Source organism: Ambystoma mexicanum, chromosome 3p (genome assembly GCF_040938575.1).
Source record: "Ambystoma mexicanum isolate Mex_15411 chromosome 3p, UKY_AmexF1_1, whole genome shotgun sequence".
Lineage (NCBI taxonomy): Eukaryota > Metazoa > Chordata > Amphibia > Caudata > Ambystomatidae > Ambystoma > Ambystoma mexicanum.
The window spans coordinates 189309600-189332588 of NC_090925.1; the positions used below are offsets into that span (position 1 = coordinate 189309600).

Below are 22989 nucleotides of genomic sequence, written 5' to 3' on the forward strand. Positions count from 1 at the left end.
AGTTCAGCAGACGGGCAATTAGCGGTCGGGGTGGGGCTCCCGGAATCGGCCTGCGGCCACTGGGGATCCTATGTGCCCTCTCCACAACACAGAGCGGGGAAAAGCCATCCGAGCCCAAGGTTTCCTGCAGAATGTCCAGTGATTCCATATCTCTTTGACTTGCCGATTCCGATAAGCTGACAATTCGTAGATTGTTCCGGTGGGATCTCGATTCGAGATCATCCTGCTTCTCCCGAAGTTCTCTCCGGGCTTTCCTGACTTCTGACATTTCCCCAGAGACCGCCGTTGCAATACCCTCCACCCCCGACAGGCGCCCCTCCGCTTCATCTAGCCTCTCTCCATGCTTGTCCAACCGGACCTGCATATGGTCCACCTTACAAGTCAGGGTATCCAATTTGCCATCCAAAGATTGTATGCCGGACTGTAGCTGCAATAGCATAGCCTTAATGTCCTGAAAGGCAACCGCTGGATCCGTTTCATGCCCTATGCCCGACGTCTGTTCCATCGCACTCGTCGGGCCACCACTCTTGACCTACGTAGACATCTCAAAATTTAATTTGGATTGTTGTTTACCTCCCTTCCCTGGCCTGGACATGGTTAGCATACAAATCTGGCACAGCAGTGTTTTACAGGACGCAATGGTCATGGCCACCAGCCCCCCGTCTCCTGATCCAAGGGGTGCAAGGGCTCAGCAGGAGTTCCACACCGGGTAGGGGGACAGGCGCCAAAACTCCCCCAAACCCGTCTCTGCAGGAGAAGAGTGACCACCAATTATACCCAGCAACGCTTTGCCCACCTCCACACCGTCCAACTGGGTTCTTCCACTTAGCAGCACATCATCACCAGCACTACTGTATCTAGCCTCGTGCTGCACCGCAGGTCCCATATAATCCCAAGCATATCAAAAGCTGAGATGCCAGGAGTTAGTGAGATATGGGGAGGAGAGCGCCCCCAGCAATCATCAGATTAAAGAGCGTTTCGTGCACTTCCCCTGGCATGTACACACAGAAGCAGGCTTCCAGCAGGCCAGCTATAGGGCAAACAGTTTTAGGCACCTTGTAGCGCCACTCAAGCAGGTTGCGTGATGTGCCAACGGACTTAGAGCGCCATCCTCGGGGCAGATATCCGATGCCCCCAGTATAGGTTCAACTGAGACCTTATGGCTCCAACAAGTTCACAATGCAAAAAGCCTCTGCCCCTCCCCACAGGTCCAAACACCAAGCCTTCTGTTCCCAGGCCGGTCGGGACGGGTCACCTCCCAGTCCCCCAAGTCCCGAAAACCTTGCGGGTTGCCTCCGTGGATGACACCGCCCGCGGGAGAGCCGGCCCACCACGATCAGCGTCCGCTGGGGCCCACAGCCACACATCAGGGAGGTCAGGCACCACAGGGCCGGGCAGGCAACGCCGCGTCACCCGCCCCAGAGCCCCGACCACCACCGGGCGTGCAAATCGTTCCTCGCCTCTACAGGCGTACAGGGCCGACACGGGGGGGGGGAGCGGACGCCACCGGTACCCCACTCGCCTCTGCCTGGCCGCCGCTGCCACTCACAGCTCCAACCTCGGTCAGCGCGCGGCAGCCGACCCGCCTCCGTCTTCGAGGCCTCAGCCCCTGCAGCGAACAGTTCGCGGGCAGGCTACTCTGTCCGTCCCGATCGGGCCAGCGTTCCTCTCCCACACCCGCGCCTTCCTCCAAAGGGACGTTACGGCAGATCTTGTACTCCAGGCCACCGATATCCAGGTGGGGAAGAGCACCGCACTCCACTCGTCCCCCACAGCCGCTCCTCTCCACGCAGGAAGCCTGGAGAGCCGCCTCGTCGCCTCCTCGCAGGCCCGCACCTCCCCCACTCTTCTCCGGAGCGGGCGCCTTCAACCGTCCCACACAAGGTGTTCAGCTCGCTGCTAGTGACACAGAGCCACTCCAAAGGGCTCTCCCCAAACGCCCAACATAACACTGCCGCAAATGCCGCCAAGAAAGCAGGAGAGTCTCTGCATAGACAACTGGATAGGAGACCGAATTTGAGATGTGCTGGAGAGCGTCACGGGCCTGCGGCCATCTTGGTCGGGCTCAATAGCGCCCCCCAGGATGTCCCATAATTTATCGTGAACCCTGCAACCCTTCCAAACCTGTTCAATTCTTGGAGGGAATGCGTCAGAGAGGGCTGGATATTTGTTATGGATAACAAGACGTCATCAGCATAGAGTGACATTTTATGTTGTCTGGAGCCTTTTTGTAACCCATGGATGTCGGAATCCTTGCGAATCCGCTGGGCTAGTGGTTCCATTATTAAGGCAAACAGGGGGAGAGTGGTCATCCTTGTCGGGTCCCACAGGTTAGTGGTATGGGCGCCGTTAGCCTTTGGTTAACCTGCTGCGATGTTTTCAGTGAGTGATAATTGACCAGTACCATTTTACGGAAAAGTGGTCCGAATTGAAAGGCTTGGAGAGTAAGTTGCATGAAGGTCTAGTCTACTTTGTCGAAAGCCTTGGACGCGTCCAGGGCTAATAGTGCCATTTCATGGTGGTCACAGGATGCCAAGTCCACCAAGTTTAGTGCACGCCGAATATTATCCCTGTTCAATCTTCCTAGTATGAAGCCGGTTTGGACTGGGTTAATTATTTTGGAGGGGGATTGCTGCCAGGCGATTTTCTAAAACTATATGTTGGCGTCTATATTTAGTATAGAGATGGGCCTACATGAAGGGCACTCTCTGGGGTCTTTCCCGGGCTTCAGTAGGAGAATGGTGGTAGACTCCTAAATTGTTGGGGTGACAGTGCCAGAGGAACCGAAGGAGTTAAACAGGGCCATCAAGGGGTCAGGAGTTGGGGCGAAACAGTTTATAATATCTCGTTGTGAACCCATCAGGGCACAGGGTCCTATTTTTACAAGCTTTAATGACTATGTCTACTTCTTTGCACGTAATCTGGGAATCCAGGGCTTCAATATCTGTCTCATTGAGGCAAGGGAGGTCAGCCTCTTTAATATACTGCTCTTGTTCCCTTCTATTGCGGGGGGCGCTGTCATGGTGTCTGTGAGGTGGGCCACGGCCAGCTGTAGTTTGGCTTCTTCTGTGTAGTGGGATTTCCCCTGCGGATCTCGAAGGCCTGTTATGGTGTTGCGTCGCTTTATCTTGGCTAGTTTTTCCACCAAGAACGTATTAGCTTTATTGCTTTTGGCGTCATAGCTCTGCTTGGATCTGGCTAAAGTATGGGCTGTTTCCGCCGCATAGTAGGCTCCCAACCTGTTTCGGGCAATCTGCAGAGGATGATGGGCTCTTGGGGACCAACCCTTCTTGTGTTTCCCTTTCAGCTATTACTATCTCATTTTCTAACCTTGTGCGTGCCTCTACTCTACGCTTCCGGTAGGCCACCCCGTGGACTATAAGTTCCCCCCTGATCACCGCTTTCATGGCATCTCAAGTGTTTGCTAATGAGCTGTGCTCTGCCGGGAATTGGAAATAAGTTTGGATCGCCTTTGCAATGGCATCCCTCAGTGCCATGTAATTCAGGAAAGGGTCATATAAGCTCCAGCAAGCTCTGGGAGGGGTATATGGGTTATAGGCCGGGGAGGTCAGCATGACTGGGGCGTTGTCTGACAAGAGGCTTGGTTTTATAGACACCTCATCAACGAAGGCGAGCAGTTGTGGGGATGTCAATAATAAGTCTATTTGTGAAGTGACCCGATGTATATGTGAGAAAAAAGAGAAGTCCCGCTCGTCTGGTGTAACAACCTCCAAGAGTCCACTACCCCCCAGTGCTCTGAAAAGGCAAAGGAGCCCCATTGCTATTTTGAAGTCCCTCAGGGCCGGTGAGTGAGATTTGTCCATCATGGGGTCCGGGGCCCCATTGAAGTCTCCCCCAATGATCACTCCTCCAGCTCCCTATAGAAAAACTCCTGCCCTTCATTGGGAGCATATACTGAGATCAGGGTATATAGTTGCCCAGAAATTTTACCTTTTAATTCCGGTGTAGCGTCCCTCCGGGCAGTACAGTGTCTCCTGCGCTTTGAACGGGATACCTTTCGCCAGGAGGTTTGCTGTGCCGCCTCTCTTTGAGCCACTGGAAGCCAGGAATTGGTGTGGGAAATTTCTGCTTCGGAGGCGGGGGAAGTCCTGTGGGAGCAAATGGGTTTCCTGCAGGGAGATCACAGAGCCCCTCAAGTCCTGCAAACGCTGAAGCATAGATTTGCGCTTTATCGGTTTGTGTAGGCCCTTCACATTGAGCAAGATAAAGTTCATTTTTTGGTGAGGTACTAGATCATGGGAGAGTCCTGTTCCGTCGGGGGTGGGTGGACAGTCGGGTCAGATTCGGCCACCATCTCTATCTGTTGCAGTTGTAGCCCCACTGTGCAACCAGATTTTTTAACTGTTGCTTCCAACTCTCAAGCATTAAGAAAACTGCAGCAGTTAATACCCAACACACTGCCTTTAACCATAATGTTGAACTGCCGATGGGGTGTTTACCCTGTGGGCCTTTAGGCACCATAGTGCTTATAGGCCGGGCGTAGGCCGTGTTAAGCCCTGCGTCTTCTATAAAAGCTTACTGGTATGGTGAGGACGAGTCCGGGGTGGGTAGATCCCCAGGCGGGGAGGCACCCCGATTGCGGGCGATGGCCTTCATGTTTGCCGCGGAAGGGTTCCTTCCTGATTTGCGTCCTTGGGCCACTTTCGCCCAAGTGTTTCGCTTCGGTCTAGATGTCTCTCTTCTGGTTGGCAAGACTGGTCTTGATGAGGGGCTTGTTTCTGCTTCCGGGGAGGACATTTTTAGAATATCCTCAGCTTCGTCCAGAGTTGACGGTGCGGGCGGCGTCTGACCAGGTACATTTTAAGGTGGCGGGGAAAAACCAGTGATAGCGCACCTTTTGATCCTGCAAAAACACTGTTGGTGGTCTGAGCTCCCTCCGTTTTTGTATGGTTGCACTGCAAGGTCCTGGAAGATTTGTTGTGGGGAATCTCCTCTGTGAGGTCCCTCACCACCTCTGGCCTCCGTCTGTATGTCCAGGAGCGGACGTCTTCAGGATCACGCCCCCAGGCTTGCTGCCTCATGGAAGCGGGTCTTCTCGGTGGGGGGAAGAGCGGCGGTTCGCTGCAGGTGCCTTCGCCGGCTAGGTGGTGGCCATCTTGCATGGTCTGCGAAGAGGGCCTGCTGGAGCTGTTTTTGATGAATTTCAACGCTCCTGGGGTGTGGAACACCTCGCCGCCTTCGCCAGTGATTGTCCCCTTGTTCACGCAGCACCACCCAACTTTTGCATTGCCTGCCGCATGCCTGGACAGACTGCAGCCTGCTTGTTAATCGGGCTTCCACGGAGGCTACAGATGAAGCATCTCCATCAATGGTGCTTCAATCCACACACCCCCAAATTGTGCATTTTAAAGGCTATTTATTCAGAAACACTGGTAAAACCTACTAGCCGCAGAGTGAATTAACTCATCAAACTGGCCCAAATTGGCCAAAAAAGTGGCCCACACCAGCATTTTGTGTTTTTGGTTCAGCCAGGGTCCTATTGCCCTATAGGCCAGTCTGAGCCTGGTGGAATATCATGCAAGAACAAGTGTTTCTAACCTTGTTCAAGTAGAGAGGCATGCTGTGGGCAATTCATCACTTTCTTTGCAGGGACACCATATCAGGCGTGGTGGCCCAGCATCTGCTAGGCCTATTAGACACATGCAAAGGCATAGTCCCAGTCAGGCTCAACACCTCCACCTTTGTGCCTATGCACAGGATTGATTTTCAGCATCTCTCCTACAAGGTAGCATTTTTGCTGGCAGTAATCTTGAGGAGAAATACAGGTGGCGTGTTAGCTCAAGTCATATTTATTATTTCACAGGGTAGCTCATATAACACATTCTCCTTCACTCTCCAAAGTGACCCCTAATTTTGATGTAAACTAGAAACTTTTTCTTCCTTTTCTTCCCTATTTCTTTATTCCCTAATCCCTTATGTCAGCTGGACAGTTTCAGTCACTAGATTTTAAGAGGGTCCTCATGCTTTTTTCAGACTGAACAAAAGACATAGGCCCAAATGTGAAGAGATGCGCAATCACTTGGTTCAAAAAAGGTGCAGCCCATTCCACAAACGGCATTGTTCCGCAGATTCAGATTCCCTTTTTCATCCCATGTGTGCCATTATGCAAGTACGGGAGCATTTGTGCACATTTCACTGTAAGCCCTGAATCCACAAATGGCATTGCTTGAAATGTGCAGAAAATAGTCACGTTCCACTGTGCCTGTTCGTTAACGTGAAGCAGCAGTATGAAATACTGCTGTCACACTTGCATTTCTATCTCCCAAACAGGAATAGAATTTTTTATTTTTTTTATTTCCCTTTTTCCCTTTTTACAGCCTGTCGCTGTGAAATCCGCTCTAATTGCACTCACCACACAACACTAATATGTGAAAAGGGGCTAGTTAAGCACATCATTTGTATTTCAGCTCTCACTGGAAATGCACAGGTCACCGTGGATAAGATGGTTGCAGGTTTCTGATATTGAGCATCCGCTATCCTTTTTTTAAAATTTTTTGAGAAACCGCCCCGTAATCCAAGCAACTGTGCAGGAATAATGGCCCCTATCAATCAATACAGGGCTCCCGGCTTCCAAATAATCAATTACAAGGTAGATTTTCTTTTGTATCATTAACTGCTGTCAGCCAGCAGGTGGGTAGGCCCCTCCAAGATGGGACCAGGGCCTGTTCCACCAGAGGGAAAGCAGACTCTATTACGAAATATTGCAATTTCTGACATTTCTACAGATAACATGAAGTTTGAATCATACCATCACAAACCGGTACCATCTGGATGCTGACTGCAGAGTTGAATCAAAGCTAGAAAAGCATGTGTGGTAACCTGTTTAACTAATCCCACACACCTATCGGTTATACGCAGGTTTACGTGGTTGCGGAAGTCTGGGTTCGCTCCTGATGTGCAGTCCCGGCTCCTCAACATGCCCTTTGACGGTGAACATCTTTTTGGCAGCAAGGCTGACGAGAGCCTTGAGAGATTGCAGTCCGCCAAAGCTGCAGCGAAGTCGTTGGGCGCTGCAGTTCGACAACCTCCGCCTTTTCGTCCCAGGGGACAGCAATGGAGGGGAGGTTCCTTTCGCTATTACTCGTCCTTCAGTAAAGTGAGAGGAGCTGTCAGTCAAAGAGGCCACCGTAAGAGTGCCAGAGGTGGAAGACTGGGTACTCGAGGTGCCAAGGCCGCTCGGGCAGTTGCCTCTTTGCTCTCAGGCAACGCCGCTACCGCACAGTCATGAGGCCAGGTCCCATGGTTCGCCGGTTGGGGGAAGGCTGGCGCAGCATCTTGTAGAGTGGCGTGCCATTACTTCAGATGTGTGGGTTCTGGAGATCATAACCCAAGGCTACTGTCTTCCCTTTCGGCAGAGGCCTCACGACAATCCACCTGGGAACCTCTCTTTGAAGAGTCCGGATCCGCTCCTTGCGCAGGAAATTCAAGCCTTGCTGGAGAAAGGCGCCATAGAACTGGTGCCTGTAGCGGAGAGGAACAAGGGATGGTATTCCCCTTATTTTTGATTTCCAAGAAAGACAGGGGATTGAGACCCATCATGGACTTGCACAGTTTGAACAAACTCCTCAGGAAGGACAAGTTCAAGATGGTTACTCTCAAGTCCTCCAGGCCCTTCAATATCAGGACTGGTTGGTGTTTCTCGACCTCAAGGATGTTTACTTCCATGTGCCAATCCATCCCAAGCACAAGAAGTACCTGAGGTTCGCGGTTGGCGACTCGCACTTTCAGTTTCGGGTCCTGCCGTTCGGATTGACCTCCGCCCCGAGGGTTTTCACCAAGCTCATGGTGGTGGTGGCAGCGCATCTCAGGAAAGGGGGGATTCACATCTACCTCTACCTGGATGATTGGTTGATCAGGGGGAGCTCTCCCGAGCAAGTCCTGGATCATCTGTCCGTCGCCTGCCACTCCCTTCACAAGCTGGGCTTCTCCCTCAATTTAAAGAAGTCCCATTTCACGCCAACACAGCGGCTCCAGTACATCGGAGCAGTGCTCGACACATTCCTGAGGCTATGTTTTCCTCCCCAGGTGAGGGCTTTCACATTCAGCAGATGGTGCACAAGTTTCAACTTGCCCAGACGCTCCCGGCGTTCGAGTTCTTGAGGTTGCTCGGCCTCATGGCATCCTGCATTCTTCTAGTGCCAGAGGCTCGTCTGCGGATGAGATCTTTGCAGTGGGCACTCAAGCTCCAGTGGTCTCAGTCCTCCGGCAGGATGTCGGACCCGGTTCAGGTGCCGCCCTCGGTCGCCCAGGACCTTCTGTGGTGGGCCGTCGAAGGCAATCTGATGAAGGGGGCCCCATTTTGGCTGCCCTGGCCGGAGGTGACGATCGTGACGGACTCATCCCTCACGGGATGGGGAGCTCATGCCAACGAGTTGACAGTCAGCAGTCGTTGGTCTCCGTCGGAGTCCAGACTCCATATCAATCTGTTGGAGATGAGGGCCGTCAGGCTAGCCCTGAAGGCTTTTCTGCCGACTGTGCGAGGAAAGAGTGTCCTGATTCTCACGGACAACACAGTGGCCATGCACTACCTCAACAAAAAGGGGGGGACAGGGTCACTTCCTCTGTGCAGGGAGGCGATGCAGCTCGAGTTCTGGGCCATCCAGCAGGAAGTTTCGATCTCAGCTGTTCATCTGGCCGGAGACGACAACGAGACGGCGGACGCTCTGAGCAGGCAGAGCACGATCTCTCACGAGTGGGAGCTGGCTCAGGAGATTCTCCTGGAGATCTTCGCCCTTTGGGGGACCCCTCAAGTGGATCTCTTCGCCTCCAGTGTCAACCGGAAGTGCGAAAGGTTCTGCTCACGGGAATTTCCTCCAAAAGGAGCCTTAGGAGACGCTTTTGTGGTGGAGTGGTCATTCCCACTGCTGTACGCGTTTCCTCCAGTCCCCGTCATCCCGCAAGTACTGCAGAGGTTACGGAGGTTTGGTTCCCGGATGATCCTCATTGCTCCGGCGTGGGCCCGGATGACGTGGTACCCGGACCTTCTCGGCCTGTCCATCTGCCCTCCACGTCGTCTTCGCTACCGAGACGATCTGCTCTGACAGGAGGGGGGTCAGGTTGTCCATCCAGAGGTCAGATCCCTCAACCTTCACGCTTGGCTTCTGAAAGGTTGAGGTATAAGGATTGGGACCTCCCTGAAGACGTGTTCGAGGTGTTGCTCTCAGCCAGAAGGCCTGCAACAAAGTCTCTGTACCGTTGCCGTTGGCGTAAATTCTGCGACTGGTGCAGAGTTAAGAATGTGGATCCTTTTGAATGTGACATTCCCATGGTTCTGCTTTTTTGCTTTCTTTGGCCCACAGGGGCTTGCAAGTGGGGACCATTAAAGGTTACCTGGCGGCGCTGTCCATATTTAAGCGCTCGTCCGAAGAATGTTCCTATTTTAAGATACCTTTAGTTTCTCAGTTTCTGAAAGGGCTCACTAATGTGTTTCCTCCGTCAGCTTTTCTGGTGCCAGGTTGGGATTTGAATCTTGTTCTTAAGTTTCTTATGGGTGCTCCGTTTGAGCCTTTGCATTCTTGCCCTTTGGGACTGTTAACTCTGAAAACTGTGTTTTTGGTTGCGGTTACTTCTGCTTGCAGAGTGAGTGAGTTACAGGCACTTTCAGTTAAGCCACCCTTCACTGTGTTTCATAAGGACAGGGTTGTCCTTCGAGTTCGTCCTTCCTTTCTTCCGAAGGTGGTTTCGGAATTTCATTTGGGCCAGAAGGTGGTTCTTCCGGCATTCTATCCTCCTCCACATCCTGGTAAGGAAGAGGAAAGGCTCCATAGGCTTGATCCTAGGAGACCGTTGAGCTTTTATATTGCACGCATGTCCCGGGTCAGAGTGGACGATCAACTCTTCATTGGTGCGCTGGAAAGCGTTTGGGCCAAGCTGTGACGAAACAGACTTTGGGCCTGATCACGACTTCGGCGGTAACCCTTAAATCCGGCGGTAGCGCTAATACCGCCGGATTTAAGGGTCCACTGAATCAGGGCTTCGGTGGATTTCGCCCCAGCTCTGAGCTGGGGGAAATCTGCCGAAAATTCGCGCTATTACCGCCGGCGGGAAATCCGCTGGCGGTAATAGTGCGAAAATTCCCCATTGAGCCCAGTTTTATTGCTGCATCTACTGCCCTGCAGAGGGGTGTTCCTATTCGTAACATCTGTGTTGCAGCCACCTGGGCTTCTGTACATACTTTTGTACGTCACTACTCCCTCGATTCCATCCGGGGACAGGATCTGTCCTTTGGCAAGGCAGTCCTTTATTCCGCAATTTGATTGGGCATGCTAAATTTGTATTCTAAATTCTTTCCCCACCTCCTTGCTTTGGTACTGCTTTGAGAGTCTGTCAAAGATATGGAATAGGTTGGAGGACCCAACCCCTCGAAGAACAAGTTACTCTCTTACCTAGTAACGTTCTTTCGATGGGAGGGTCCGACGACGTATTCCATATCGCTCCCTCCCTACCTTCCGCCCTGCAGAATTTCTTATGTGATTGCAGCTTATGTTTCCGCAAGGCCTTGTGTGGCTGACTGGCAGCAGACTGGTGTCACACGTTCTGGGGGAAAAAAGTACAACTGAGGCTACGGGCGTCGTGCGTCCTACTTATCACATCGGGTGACGTCGGCCGTCGGAGGAGGTACTCTGGGACGGCGCATCGAAGTAGGACGCAGACGCCGAAAATTTTCCAAAGCAGCTCAGCTGTGGTGATTATTGTCAAAGATATGGAATACGTCGTCGGACCCTCCCATCAAAAGAACGTTACCAGGTAAGAGAGTAACTTGTTCTTCTCTTGGTAATGTCTGTGCCACAACATTCACATGTTTATGATGGTGGTGATCTAGGATTGCAGGTGAGCAACTTTTTCTTAATGTTTTTTCATTTGTGAAAATGTCTTTACTGTGTGTTGTGTGTGTTTAAGTGCAATTCAATCAATGTGCCTGATCTAACACAGGATAAAGGGCACCTTCTTTTTTGTTTTGCCAGGATGCAAAAGATCAACTGATATATGACCGGGGAGCTTCAGAATTGGAGAAGCAGGTTAGTTGGCAATGAAGTTTGTCTTGTTGAGCAACCATGAGAACGCTCCGCTGTTGCAGTCTTGCAGCACTGTCAGACTACTGCTAGGAAAAACTTGTATTTTATTTCTATGTTATGGAATCAACATGAAAGCACTTTATCAGAAATGCTGTATATTAGGAATCAGAAATGCTGTATATTAGGAAAATAGCAGTGGTCAGTGCATTCCTTAGTGGGAATGGCGGTGCATTAGGCAATAGATGATCTGGGTGATGAAGGGGGGAATACATGGAACATAGAATGGGGAGAGCAATGACAGGCTGGTCAAAAAATTCGTTTTTTAGCAGTTAGGTAGATGATTTTAGCCTTGGACGTATTCAGACAAGAGACAAAGACGCACAAGAAACATAAAAATAGGATTTATCGCAGGGCAGAGGGAATATCAGAGGTGGTGTCGAGACAGAATTTATTCAAAGAGAATGGTTTTTAGACTGTGCTTAAAGGTCATCGGAGAGGGGCAGGCTCTTAGGACGGGCGACCGGGCATTCCACTGGAACGGAGCTACCATGGGAAAACAACCTTCTGAGACCAGGGACAGTTTGGCCTGTGGGTTTAGGAGGAGGCAGGAGTTATTAGATCTTAGTGTTCTCCTATTAGGAAGCCAGGTCAACTTGCTGGATAGGTAAGATGGGCTTTTCCCATAGAGACAGTCATGGGTAAGGCATATGGTCCAGAAAGTGATACGTCTGCCAATTGGCAGCCAATGTAGGGATCTCCTAGCCTCAGTTATATGAGCAAATCTCTGCAGTCCCAGTACCACAGGAGCAGCATTATTTTGTACCACCTGCAATCGGTTGATTTCGCCCCTACCAACGCTCTGCAGGATACTGGAGCAGTAATCTAGGCATGCTCCAATAATGGCCTGAGCCAGAGCTACACAGTTAGGAGTGGAGGAAAGGTCTGAGCTGAGCAAGAAGCTTGATTAAATAGGATGAGCTTGAAACAAGGGTGCTGATGTGAGCTTTTATGCTGAGCTCTTGATCAAGAACAATTCCAAGAGTCTTAACTTTAGGAAGAGTTGCCAGAGTGCAATCTGTAAGGAGCGATAGGAGGTGTCCAGTATGCATAGCTTGGGTGCTGTGCCAGTGATCATAATCTCTTTTTTGGCATTGTTTAGTGCCAACCCATTGTGAATCATCCAAATGCAGATATGGTTGTAGATGGTGTTAATGATAACCATGTCATGGATATAGTTGCCTGAGAGTGGTATTAGGCACTGTCTCAGTGGCATAGTTGGAATACACTATGCTTCTGTGTCCAACAACTCAAGAAGTGGAAGGATAAAGATGTTAAATAAAGTAGGGGACACACAGGACCCACGAGGCATTCCACAGGATAACAAATATTCATCAGTAATGGCCTCTTCATGGTAAACGCTGGCTGACCAGTTCGATGAATTGAACCCATCTGGAAACCTCACTGGACAAGCAGGCGTAGTCCTGCAGTCGGGCTACAAGAATGGAATGATCTACTAGATCAAACTCCGCCGTAAGATCCAAAAGCATCAGAAGAGCAGTTTTTACTTTATCGCAAAGCTGCATGATGTTTGTTTTAAGGTCCAGTAGAGTGGACTCTGTGTTTTGAGCATATCTGAAGCCTGATTGCTTGGACTTAAAATGTTATGATGGCATAAACATTCTTGGATTTGAAGATGAGCAACTTTGTCTAGAATCTTTAGCAGGAGAGGTGTGTTGGTAATGGGGTGTTAGTTGCCGTAAGATTATGATCCAGGGTGGACTTTTTCAAAAGGGGTGGAGATCCATGCCCGAGAGGTACGAGCAGCACAGTGCAGGATTTAACAATAGATGCTGGGCAGATGTCACCCCTACAATTAGTAGGTTTGATTCTCTCTAGAATAACCAAGGCAGAACTCACAACCTTTCCAGTAGGGATAAATCCATCTAGTGTGTTTACATTAAATGCAATCTCACTCTTAACTTTCTCAGTTTTAAGCAACATCGCTTTCTGAATGGAAGTACACCAATTGGAATCTCTATTAATCGTGGACACGATGGGGTGAGGATCTTCCAGCTCTTAAGATTTTGAAAAATTCCTTTGTGTCGAAGACTGTCTCTTTTATTTTTTTATCATATGAGGGTATGGCAGTTTTGTGTGCCTTTACTGCACAGGGATAGTTGGTTTTATTTTCAGTAGAATTAGTCTCCTTCCAGAGACGTAATGCTGTGTTTTTCCTCACCTTTTAAGTTCTGTATGTTGGTGGAGTAGCAGGTTTTAAACCATTGCGTTTTTACCAATCTTTTTTTCTGTGGGGCAAGGATGTTTACGGAATGGGACATCATATCTTTGTAGGCTGCAACCAACATGGAGGTTGAGTCATAGTTTTCTAGGTTGTCCAGGATAGGGGCAAAAAAGGGCATCAATGAGGTGGGGTTAAGTTTGCGCAGGTTGTAATATCTCACTTTTACTGGTGATCCTCTGGTTTTCTTAGGGTGCATTATCCATGGGAGCTGGAATTGCATAATGTAGTGATAAGACCATGGACATGGGTCTGTCTCAACACCATCAATCACAACCTTATGTGAAGACACCCAATCCAATATTCTACCCTTGATATGGGTGGCTTGCTTGGTATGCTGGAAAAAACTAGACATTCTAGAGTAGTTTTTACTGATTAAGCAAGAGAGTCAGAGGGGCTGTCAAGACCAAGATTAAAGTCCCCCATAATTCGATCGAGAAAGTGAGTTAAGAAGTCAGGCATGTTAATAGTTGGACGGTAAATACAAATTATGTTGAGATAGGTGTTATCAACTGCTAGTTTAACTTGCAGTTCTTCGCACTCAGAAATGCTCACATTTCTGACTTGATAAATGTTAATGGTAGAATTAAATATTAAGGCTACTCCCCCTCCATTGCTTTGAAGTCTATCAGCTCTTAGGATGTTATATCCTGGTGGAAGGGCCAGAGTCAGTGCTGGCCCTGCTGCAGCATGCAGCCAGGACCCTGTGGTAGCACAGATATCAATGTTATGGACTATTATATAGTCGGCTACCTCAGTTGAGTGTTTAATCAATGAACATGTGTTCAATAACATGCATCTTAAGGGTTTTCTTGGCGTATATTTATGTATAGTATCGGCGTTCCTGGCCGGACCATTAGCGTAGGAATTAATATTCCTTCTATGTCATCAGCGGAGTAACTGGCCGGAACTACTGGACTCTGGGAGATAGGGGTCTTATCTGTGAGTTTGGTAGCGGCCACTGGTTGTTCGTAAGAATTGGGGAGGAGTGGGGGCAGAAGGATAGGTTCCTCTGTAGTGTCACAAGGGAAAATGTCGGAGCCACTCAAGGTTGTAGCATAGCTAGGGGAATGGGGTTGATCTTGTAGGCATGTTCCTTCATTATTTAGATCATAGGTGCCCCAAATGAAGGTATTGGTCTCATGCGAAGGATTAGGGGCAGAGGCTTACTTCATGACGAGCTACACGCTTGCAGTAGTAACAGCATGCTGCATATCAGTGTCAGTGTCTGAGCTTTGAAATACATCAAGTGTAAGATACTTTTCTATAATCTGGTTCTTCTTAGATTACGTTAATGGGGAATGCATAATAATGTGTCCTCATGCGCTGTGAAGTGTATGCGAGGATTAATGCAATCTAAATAGCAAATTTGCTTACCCTCCGGGTTGAACACAACACCCAGATGAGAACTGGCGAAATCAGCCTTGCTTACGTGCCGCCGACAGAGTTTAAGAGCTTTAGGGAAGCTGGGCAATGTAGCTCAAGAGAACTTCTAGTGGCGCACAGCTTTAAGCAAATGCAAGAAGTCTTTCAAATGTTATCAGAATGCTAACGTGATGCTCAAAAATAGTTTTGAGCAATTTATATGTCAAAATTAGATGTCAAGTATAATTAATCTGAAACACTCTGTAAAATTTCAAAGAACGAGCATTCACATCCAGTAATAGTTTACATACAGTAAGTCACAAAATGTGTAAATATGGCTGCGCCTTTCCTCCTTGCTGCTCCACCGCTCGCTAGCCTTCACCTAATGCCATGAACTCTTTTGAACCAGACCTCTTTGTCTGTCACCCTCTCTTGTTTATATGCTAGTGGGATTACCTGCAGTGTTTCTAATTGTATGGATGACTTTACATTTGCATATGCAAGGAGTGAGCGATGTGGTTGGCTTACTCGCCAGGTAACTAAAAATGTGCAAGCAATAGTTGTTTGGTAGGGAGTTAGGGGGATCCCCATGTGCAGGTCTATGATCACCATCTGCTTCTATATGGACCACCGTCTTGGATTCTCATGTCTTGCTGAACTGGTCGCCATTCAGGTCCACCAGCTCCTTGCTGCTTGTAGTAGGTATGCAAGAGATTTGCTTCCGGGGGTGGGCCCTCGCAAACCATAGCAGGTTAATTTTCATGTGGGCCTGCATGATCCATGACGGCTGGTAAATGTCTTCTTTGAAACCAGTCTTCAGTAATAATGTCCTGGGCTCTGCATACAGCCCCAGGCGTGGGTCTGTGGCTCCCCCGAGCCAAGGTACAAGTATTCAGCTGTTGATTACTTATGTCCCGCTCAATAATATTAATGTAAAATTCTTTCTTTGTTGAGCCAGTGGCAATTCTCCTAGCAAGTTCTTTTGGGTAAGAATTGGGGATTGTGTTGTGAAGGCAAGCAGGGACAGCCTTATTGATGTACCCAGAGGCACCTGTGGCTGCTGAGGAGCTAAAACAAGAGAGTCTAGGGATGCACTGAGGAGCTGGGAGGAACCAGCATATACTTCCTCCACGGGCCTACTCAATGGTGGACTGGGCTACAGGGCACCCTGAAGATTTCCTGGTAGCCCTCTGCACCATGGGCCTCTTTTGAGTGGGAGGAGGTAAAGAATGTGTTACAATGCTTCCAGTATACCTTAATATGGGGCCACTTTGAAAAACATTTCCAGGGCCTCTTTTGGTTCCCAGTGCAGCTCTGGGCCTTCTTCATGCAGCAGATGGTGGTCCCAGGGCACAATGGTGTCCTCTGTCTGATTCTCTAGACTGACATGTTGGACTTCATCACTGAGGACGGGAAATCAGAGAAAGGAGTTGGGCAGGGGAGAGACAGTGCAGAGAGGGATTTAGAGATTTTAGAAGAGAAGTAGTGAGCACGTTTGTTAGCAGACAGAGCAGAAACGATGGGGCAAAGGACAGGAGGGACATCATTGCTTGAGGTGAATGATAGTTTTCAGGGATAAGAACAGTGTGAGGATGTGAACATTGAGTATTTGGCTTCATCTGTGAATAGGACCACTCTCATCATAGGTCGGCATGCATATTAGTCCTAATGTGGTAAATAAATCCAAGGTTGGGTGCAGGTGATGCAAGTGGGTAAGAGAGTGGTGAGAGTTAAAATCAAGGAATACATTGTCAATAGAGTAGGAGATAGATTTCAGAGGGAGAATCTTACTGCATCTAGGTAAGGTGACTTGGAGTCAGGTTTGAACGTATATCTACAAGGAAAGGAGGGTAATGGATGAATTGTGATGAGGAAGCGTATGAAAGAGAGGTCCCAAGGAGAGGCGGCCAATAAAAAGAATCAAAGAAGTCTGGAGGGTGCGAAAAAGAATACAGACTCTTTGAGGACATTTTACCTTGTCTTTATTAAAGACATTAGAACAAGGCCTATCTTGCCCTATCGCTGTGGGGGGTTCCCTACCTACTTTACTAACTAACGTGCTTGTCTGTCGTCTCTGAATGTCCAAAAAGAAAAGTCCACCATCCAAAAATGAATACTATCTGACCCAATCTTTTATTGAAACAAAAATAAGGACAGGAGAATGACTCCCTTCTCCTGCTTTGTGCTGTCCGCACTTGTCTTCTTATTTGCAAAGAACTTCTTCTTAATATACAATGTTTCAAGTCTTTGGCGACTCTTCTCATCAGTTTGTGTAACTCTTTACTCTTCCGCTGTTGACAAAGAAATACATTTCCGCTCTTGCTTGTGTAGAGAGATATACGCTTCATTTTTCACTCTTTTGGTTATCTCTATTAGCTTTTTCTCATTGCAAATATTCAGGTTCCTTAATGTCGTGAATGGCAACTCAAGCATTGCAAGGCCGCAGAAAGGAAACTAGCCACTGTGTAGAAAGACTTGAACAGCCCACCAGTGTTTGTAGCATAGATGCCAACAACTCGTGGTCGACCAAATCGAAAGCGGCCGAAAGATCCAGCAGCATAAGTAGCGCTGGATGACCACAATCGATAATGGCTGACCGATTGGATTTTAAATCAAGCATGGCGGTCTGTGCCATGACTGGCACATGCTAATGTTAAGTATTGGGCATTGGTAGAGAGGGTTGTATACACCGTTGGGCGGAAGTCGTCCACCACACCCCTTCAGGGGTGCAACCTGACAGATATCCTAGATGAGGGTCCGGCAGTTGACCATTACATGCTTTTCAATCGGGCCATAGCAGACCCCTTAGCCTCCTTATCGCAAAACCCTTGCAGGTCTCCCCCGTGAATGCCAATTTCACTGGGAAGTACAGGCCGGCATCAGGGGATCCTTTGTTCCTATCTACACACCCTTCACCAGAAGGGCTTGTGGTGCAAGCTGCCACGATAACCACCAGACCCACAGAATCCACGTCAAATCTCACTCCGGACAGGGAGGAAAAGAAGTTGGACGCTTTGGCCAAGAAAGTGTTACCTTCCGGCAGCATGGCATTCAAGGTCACAAACGTAGCTTGCGGGTTCGCAAAATATGCTTTCGGTTTGTGGAAAGTTGTGGAGCATGCAACAGAACATTTCCCTGTGGGTGCTCTGCGGGACGGATTTGTACAGCTGGTGGATGATGGGAAGGAGGTAGCCAAGCAGTCATTGAAGACGGGCTTGGACGTTGCGGACTGCATTTGCCACTTAATGCGGTTGGCAGTAGTTATGAGGAGCCAGTCCTATTTAAAAACCTCTGGTTTCTCCCCAAATGTCCTAAACCGCCTCCTGGACATGCCTTTTGTGAGAGATATGCTCTTTGGACAAAAGGCGGATGATTCTTGAGAAAAATTCAGAGTCCGAGATTGCCGCTAAGTCACTTGGCCTGGCTGCTTAGCTGACCAAACCTGCTTTCAGCTTTGCATCAAGGGGCAGAGCCTATACGTGCTATGTACCCTATGGCAGAAAAGCACAGTGCCTGCAAGCTTGGCAGGGGCAGAGGCGTTTCTCGCATCCTTTGTGAGGCCAACAGACAGCAGCGGGGCGGCCACACCCTCTAAGCGCTTTGATTTCCCCTCCCTTGACTTACCAGTTGGACGGTTGTTAGGGCATTGGCCCCAGTGCCTTACAGATGCTTCGTGGGGTTATTGTCTGCTCCAGGAAGAACTGAGAGCCCTGTTGTCAAAGGGTGCTGTGGAAGAGGTACCTCCTGAAGAGAGGGTCAGGCTGGTGATCCCGGTATTTTCTGGTGCCCAAAAAGGGTGGAAATCTCCGTCCCATTCTGGACCTCGGGCTTTGAACAAGATCCTGAGAAAATACAAGTTCAAGATGGTGACGTTGAGAGAAATTTCCACGCTCTTGAACTTCAGGACTGGCAGGTGTCGATAGCCCTACAGGACGCCTATTTCCATATCCGATACATAAAAAGCAAAGGAAGTTCCTATGGTTCCTCATAGAGGACAAGCACTATCAATTCAAAGTGCTGCACTTTGGGTTGACCTCCGCTCCGAGGGTCTTCACCAAGCTCATGGCAGTAGTCGCGGCTCACCTCAAGAGATCCGGTGTCCACGTATTCCCTTACCTGGACGACTGGCTGATCTGGGGGAAGTCAGCATGGCAGGTTTTGTCTCATATGCAGGACACCTGTCTGCTACTGCACAGGCTGGGCTTCTCCCTGAACTTGAAGTCCCACGTGACACCAGTCCAAAGGCTTCAGTTCATTGGAGCAGTCCTAGACATTCAGATAGGGAAGGCTTTCCCACTTAAAAAGAGAGCCGAAATCATAGAGCATATGGTACATTTGTTTCCAGAACCACGCTACTTTACCACCGGCTTCCTTCCTCCGCCTCAAGTCTCATGGCCTCCTGTATTTATCTAGTGCCAGAGGCCAGGCTGCGCATGAGATCCCTCCAGTGGCTCTTAGGAGATCGATGGTCTCAGTATCAGGAAGCTGTCGCAGATCCTCTCCATGTGTCCACTAAGTAATCCTCGACCTAGGCTGGTGGGACAATCGCAGCAACCTTATGGCTGGGGAACCCTTCTGGCCCTTTTGGCCTCAGACCCTGGTGGTCACGGATGCGTCTCTGAAGGGTTGGGGTGCTTACTGCGAGGGCTTGCAGGTGAGGGGCCTTTGGTCCACGACCGAAGGCAAGTGGCATATCAACAGATTAGAGTTGCGAGCCAACAGGCTAGCACTGAGGGCTTTCGCCCCGTCTCTCAAGGGGAAGCATGTCCTTATTCTGACGGACAACACAGTGGCCATGCACTACCTGAACAAACAAGGTGGCATGCACTCCCGACCCCTTCGCACAGTGGCAATGCTACTGTGGTTCTGGTTCCTAGAGAACAGATTCTCAGTCTCAGCAGTTCATCTGGTGGGTCGGAGAATGGTTTGGCGGATGCTCTGAGCAGGCAGAGCATGGTCTCACACGAGTGGGAAGTGTGTCCTGCAGTTCAGGAAGAGGTCTTCTCTCTCTGGGGTACCCCAGCGGTGGATCTGTTCTCCACGGAGTCCAACGGGAAATGCGAACAGTTTTTCTGGCAGGAAATCCCAGCGAATGGTGCACTGGGGGATGCGTTTCTGGTGGATTGGACCTTCCCTCTCCACTACGTTGCCCCCGCCCATCCCTGTCATTCTTTGGGTTCTCAGGAGGTTGAAGAGATTCTGAGCGACCATGATCTTGAACGCCCCAAACTTGTTGAGGAGACCATCTGCCCACCTCGGCGGTTACCTCGGTGTCCGGATCTCCTGACCCAGTCGGAAGGTCGGGTGCTTCACCCGACTCCGGATTCCCTCAATCTACATGCGTGGCTCTTGAGAGGATTAGATATGATGACTGTGACCTCCCAGAGGAGGTGCTTGAGGCGTTGCTTGCTGCACGCAGACCATCTACAAGATCCCTGTACACATGCAGGTGGAGGAGATTTGAGGTGTGGTGCAGGGAAAGCGAGATTGACCCCATCTCTTGCCCCACCACTACAGTGATGGAGTTCCTTCTGTCACTGGCCTCAGCAGGCCTTCAGGTTACCACAGTCAAAGGGTATTTGGTGGCCTTGTCTGTGTTCAAAATGTCCCCAGATCAGGGGGTTTTCTTCAATATTCCGGTCATGGCCCAATTCCTCAGGGGTTTTCTCAATAAGTTTCCGCCAACCCCTTTTGTTGTTCCAGATGGGGACCTTAATCTGGTTTTGACCTTTTTGATGGTGTCTCCGTTTGAGCCTATACATTGCTGTTCTTTGAGGCTGTTGTCCCTTAAAACAGCCTTCTTGGTTACAATCACGTCAGCCAGGAGACTTAGTGCGCTGCAGGCATTATGCTGCAAACCACCATTTGTGTGGTTTTTTAGAAAAGGTGTCTCTCAAAGTCAGGCCTGGCATTCTTCCAAAAGTTGTTTCTGAATTTCATCTTTCACAATCTTTTGATTTGCCTGTGTTTTACCCCCCTTTCAAACCCATCGAAAGAGGAGGAACGTTTTCACAGACTTGACCCAAAAAGAGCCTTGAACTTTTACATTGCCCGTACATCTGAGTTCCGGAAGACGGACCAGTTGTTCATAGCCCATTCATAAACTCGCAAGCGTCTCATCAAAACAAAACAAACCCTTTCAAGTTGGATTATTTTATGTATATCGGAGTGTGACCAGTCTACAGGCAAAGAACTTTCACCAGGGATCAGGGCGCATTCAACCAGAGGGGTTTCAGCTTCCACAGCCCTACAGAGGGGAGGTTCCTGTTAGGGACATTTGCCGGGCGGTCACATGGTCTTCTTTACATACGTTCACCAAGTATTATGCTTTGGTTGTTGCCTGCGGGGCTGATGCACGCTTTGGTTGGGCAGTTCTGCAGTACCTACTTGTTTAATACTTTCTGCCCTCCCCCTTTAGCCTAACTGTTTAGGGAGTCTGTCAAGATGAGGAATCTGCGGAGAAAAGCAATCCATTGAAGGAGAAATGACTTACTGTAATGACCTTTCTATGGATTCTTCTCCCGCAGACCATTGCCCCTCCCATCCGTCCCCGCTCAGAAAGTGTTGTGGCTCAACACTTCTATACAAGTGAGAAAGACGTTGTTGATGGCTCTGGGGTGTCTGTTTTCACTCATTCTTTCAACAACAAAAAAATCTTTTTTCAAATTCTGTGGCGTTCCCCGCTTTGGTGTGATCCCATTAAGGTATCTTTTACAAGCTGATTAGCCTCCCTTCTGTTGGTTTCCTCTGCAGCATTTGGGTGTAGGGGAGAAAAGGAGGGAACTGAAGCATGGAGGGCAGTGATATTCTATATATACGACACCTAACGTCACTTCCGGAGCCGATGATTGTGCACTGAGCAAGACAGATAGAGGATCGACGGGCGAGTCGAGGTCCACTATGACCCCTGTCGAATTTTTTTTATCAAGATGAGGAATCCATAGAAAGATCATTACGATAGGTAATTTCTCCTTCACCTCCCTTCTAGTTAACATTATTATTGTCTTTCTCACGCTATCACAGTTTAGAGTTATCAAGTTTACTTTCACGTTTTTCTCATTCATACTGAGACAAGTATTCTGGTTCATATGATTGTTGGTTGGCTTCCTGTGCCACCCATGTCCCCTGTTACCTTCCTTATTATCAGGGAACCTCTGTTCTCCAGCATGGGGTCTGGCATGGATTCACATGCTCATGAATATTCCCCGTCGTCAGGCTGGGAATACTCGGTAAAAGGAAAAACAGTTTCACTTTTGTTTATAAACTGTCTTTCACCAATAACTGAGCTCTGGGTCATACTGCCCCTATCCAATGACTGCCCTCTCACTAAGCCCCTCCTCTGGCAGCCATCTTCAGATTTCTACTGCACGTTCAAGTGTTGGGAGTCCTTGCGTTTCGCTCTTGGAGCTTTGTGCGTTTTCCGCGCTTTTTTGGCTAGGAAAACCTTATTTTGTTCAATCGAGCCTGTGTTCTCCTTCGTTTACTTTTCCGATTAACAGGTATCCGTTTTTTAGCATCTTTCATCGCCCCTCAAGGGCAAAATCGTAGAGTGTTTTCTTCTTGGAAGTTTCCAGAAGGCCATCAGGCCTACACCGCGCCGGTTAATGGAGGACGGGGCTTCCCTCTTCAAGCTCTGCACAAGCTGCGGTTTGCAGAATGTTTTCACGGACAACAAGCATTCCCAGTGCCTTTATTTTCTTCACCAGACGCACAATGATATGATATGGCATTTATAACGTGCCTATACACAAGTGTTTGAAAGCGCGACGAGGCAAGGGAGGGGGAACAGAGGGAAGACGGAGACAACGATCTTACTAGGCCAGGTGACCTTGGGATTGCGCAAGTGCAGGGGAGAGGGTAAAGGGAAAGTGCAGGTAATACATAGGATCAACAGTAAAAAATAAATAGAATAAATAAAAACAGTAGGTAAACGTGCGGCCAGCTAGTGGCAAGTACAGGGGTAAGTGCAGACATCAAGTTTCAAGAGCTGGTGGGGACTGTAGGGATACAGAAACAGCCCCCAAGTGCAGGGGTTTCCCGGGAGGCAGTGCAGGTGTGCAGATGACTGGGGAGGGGTACTGGGCATGGGCGTTGATAGGGGGGGGCTAAGGGGGCTATAGCCCCTGATCTTTTGGTTGTAGCCCCGGATAGAATCTCAGGAGCTACAGCCAAAAGACTAGCTAGCCCCCAGCCCCAACAGTTCCGACATCAGCTTAGCCCAGGGTCTTTTCCAGACCTAGCAACTCCCCTGGTACTGGGCCCGAGATCAGAGGGTAGCCAGTGCAGTTT

At 49.3% G+C, this 22989-nt stretch overlaps 1 protein-coding gene across 1 annotated transcript in view; it reads left to right on the forward strand.

The window, feature by feature from the left end:
- LOC138580226 (centrosome-associated protein CEP250-like) overlaps window positions 1-22989 on the forward strand; it is a 1782457-nt gene that overhangs the window by 1701112 nt on the left and 58356 nt on the right. Inside the window, exon 32 of the mRNA XM_069650593.1 lies at window positions 10986-11039. Coding sequence (XP_069506694.1) covers window positions 10986-11039 — 54 coding nt within the window. The remainder of the gene's footprint in view (window positions 1-10985; window positions 11040-22989) is intronic.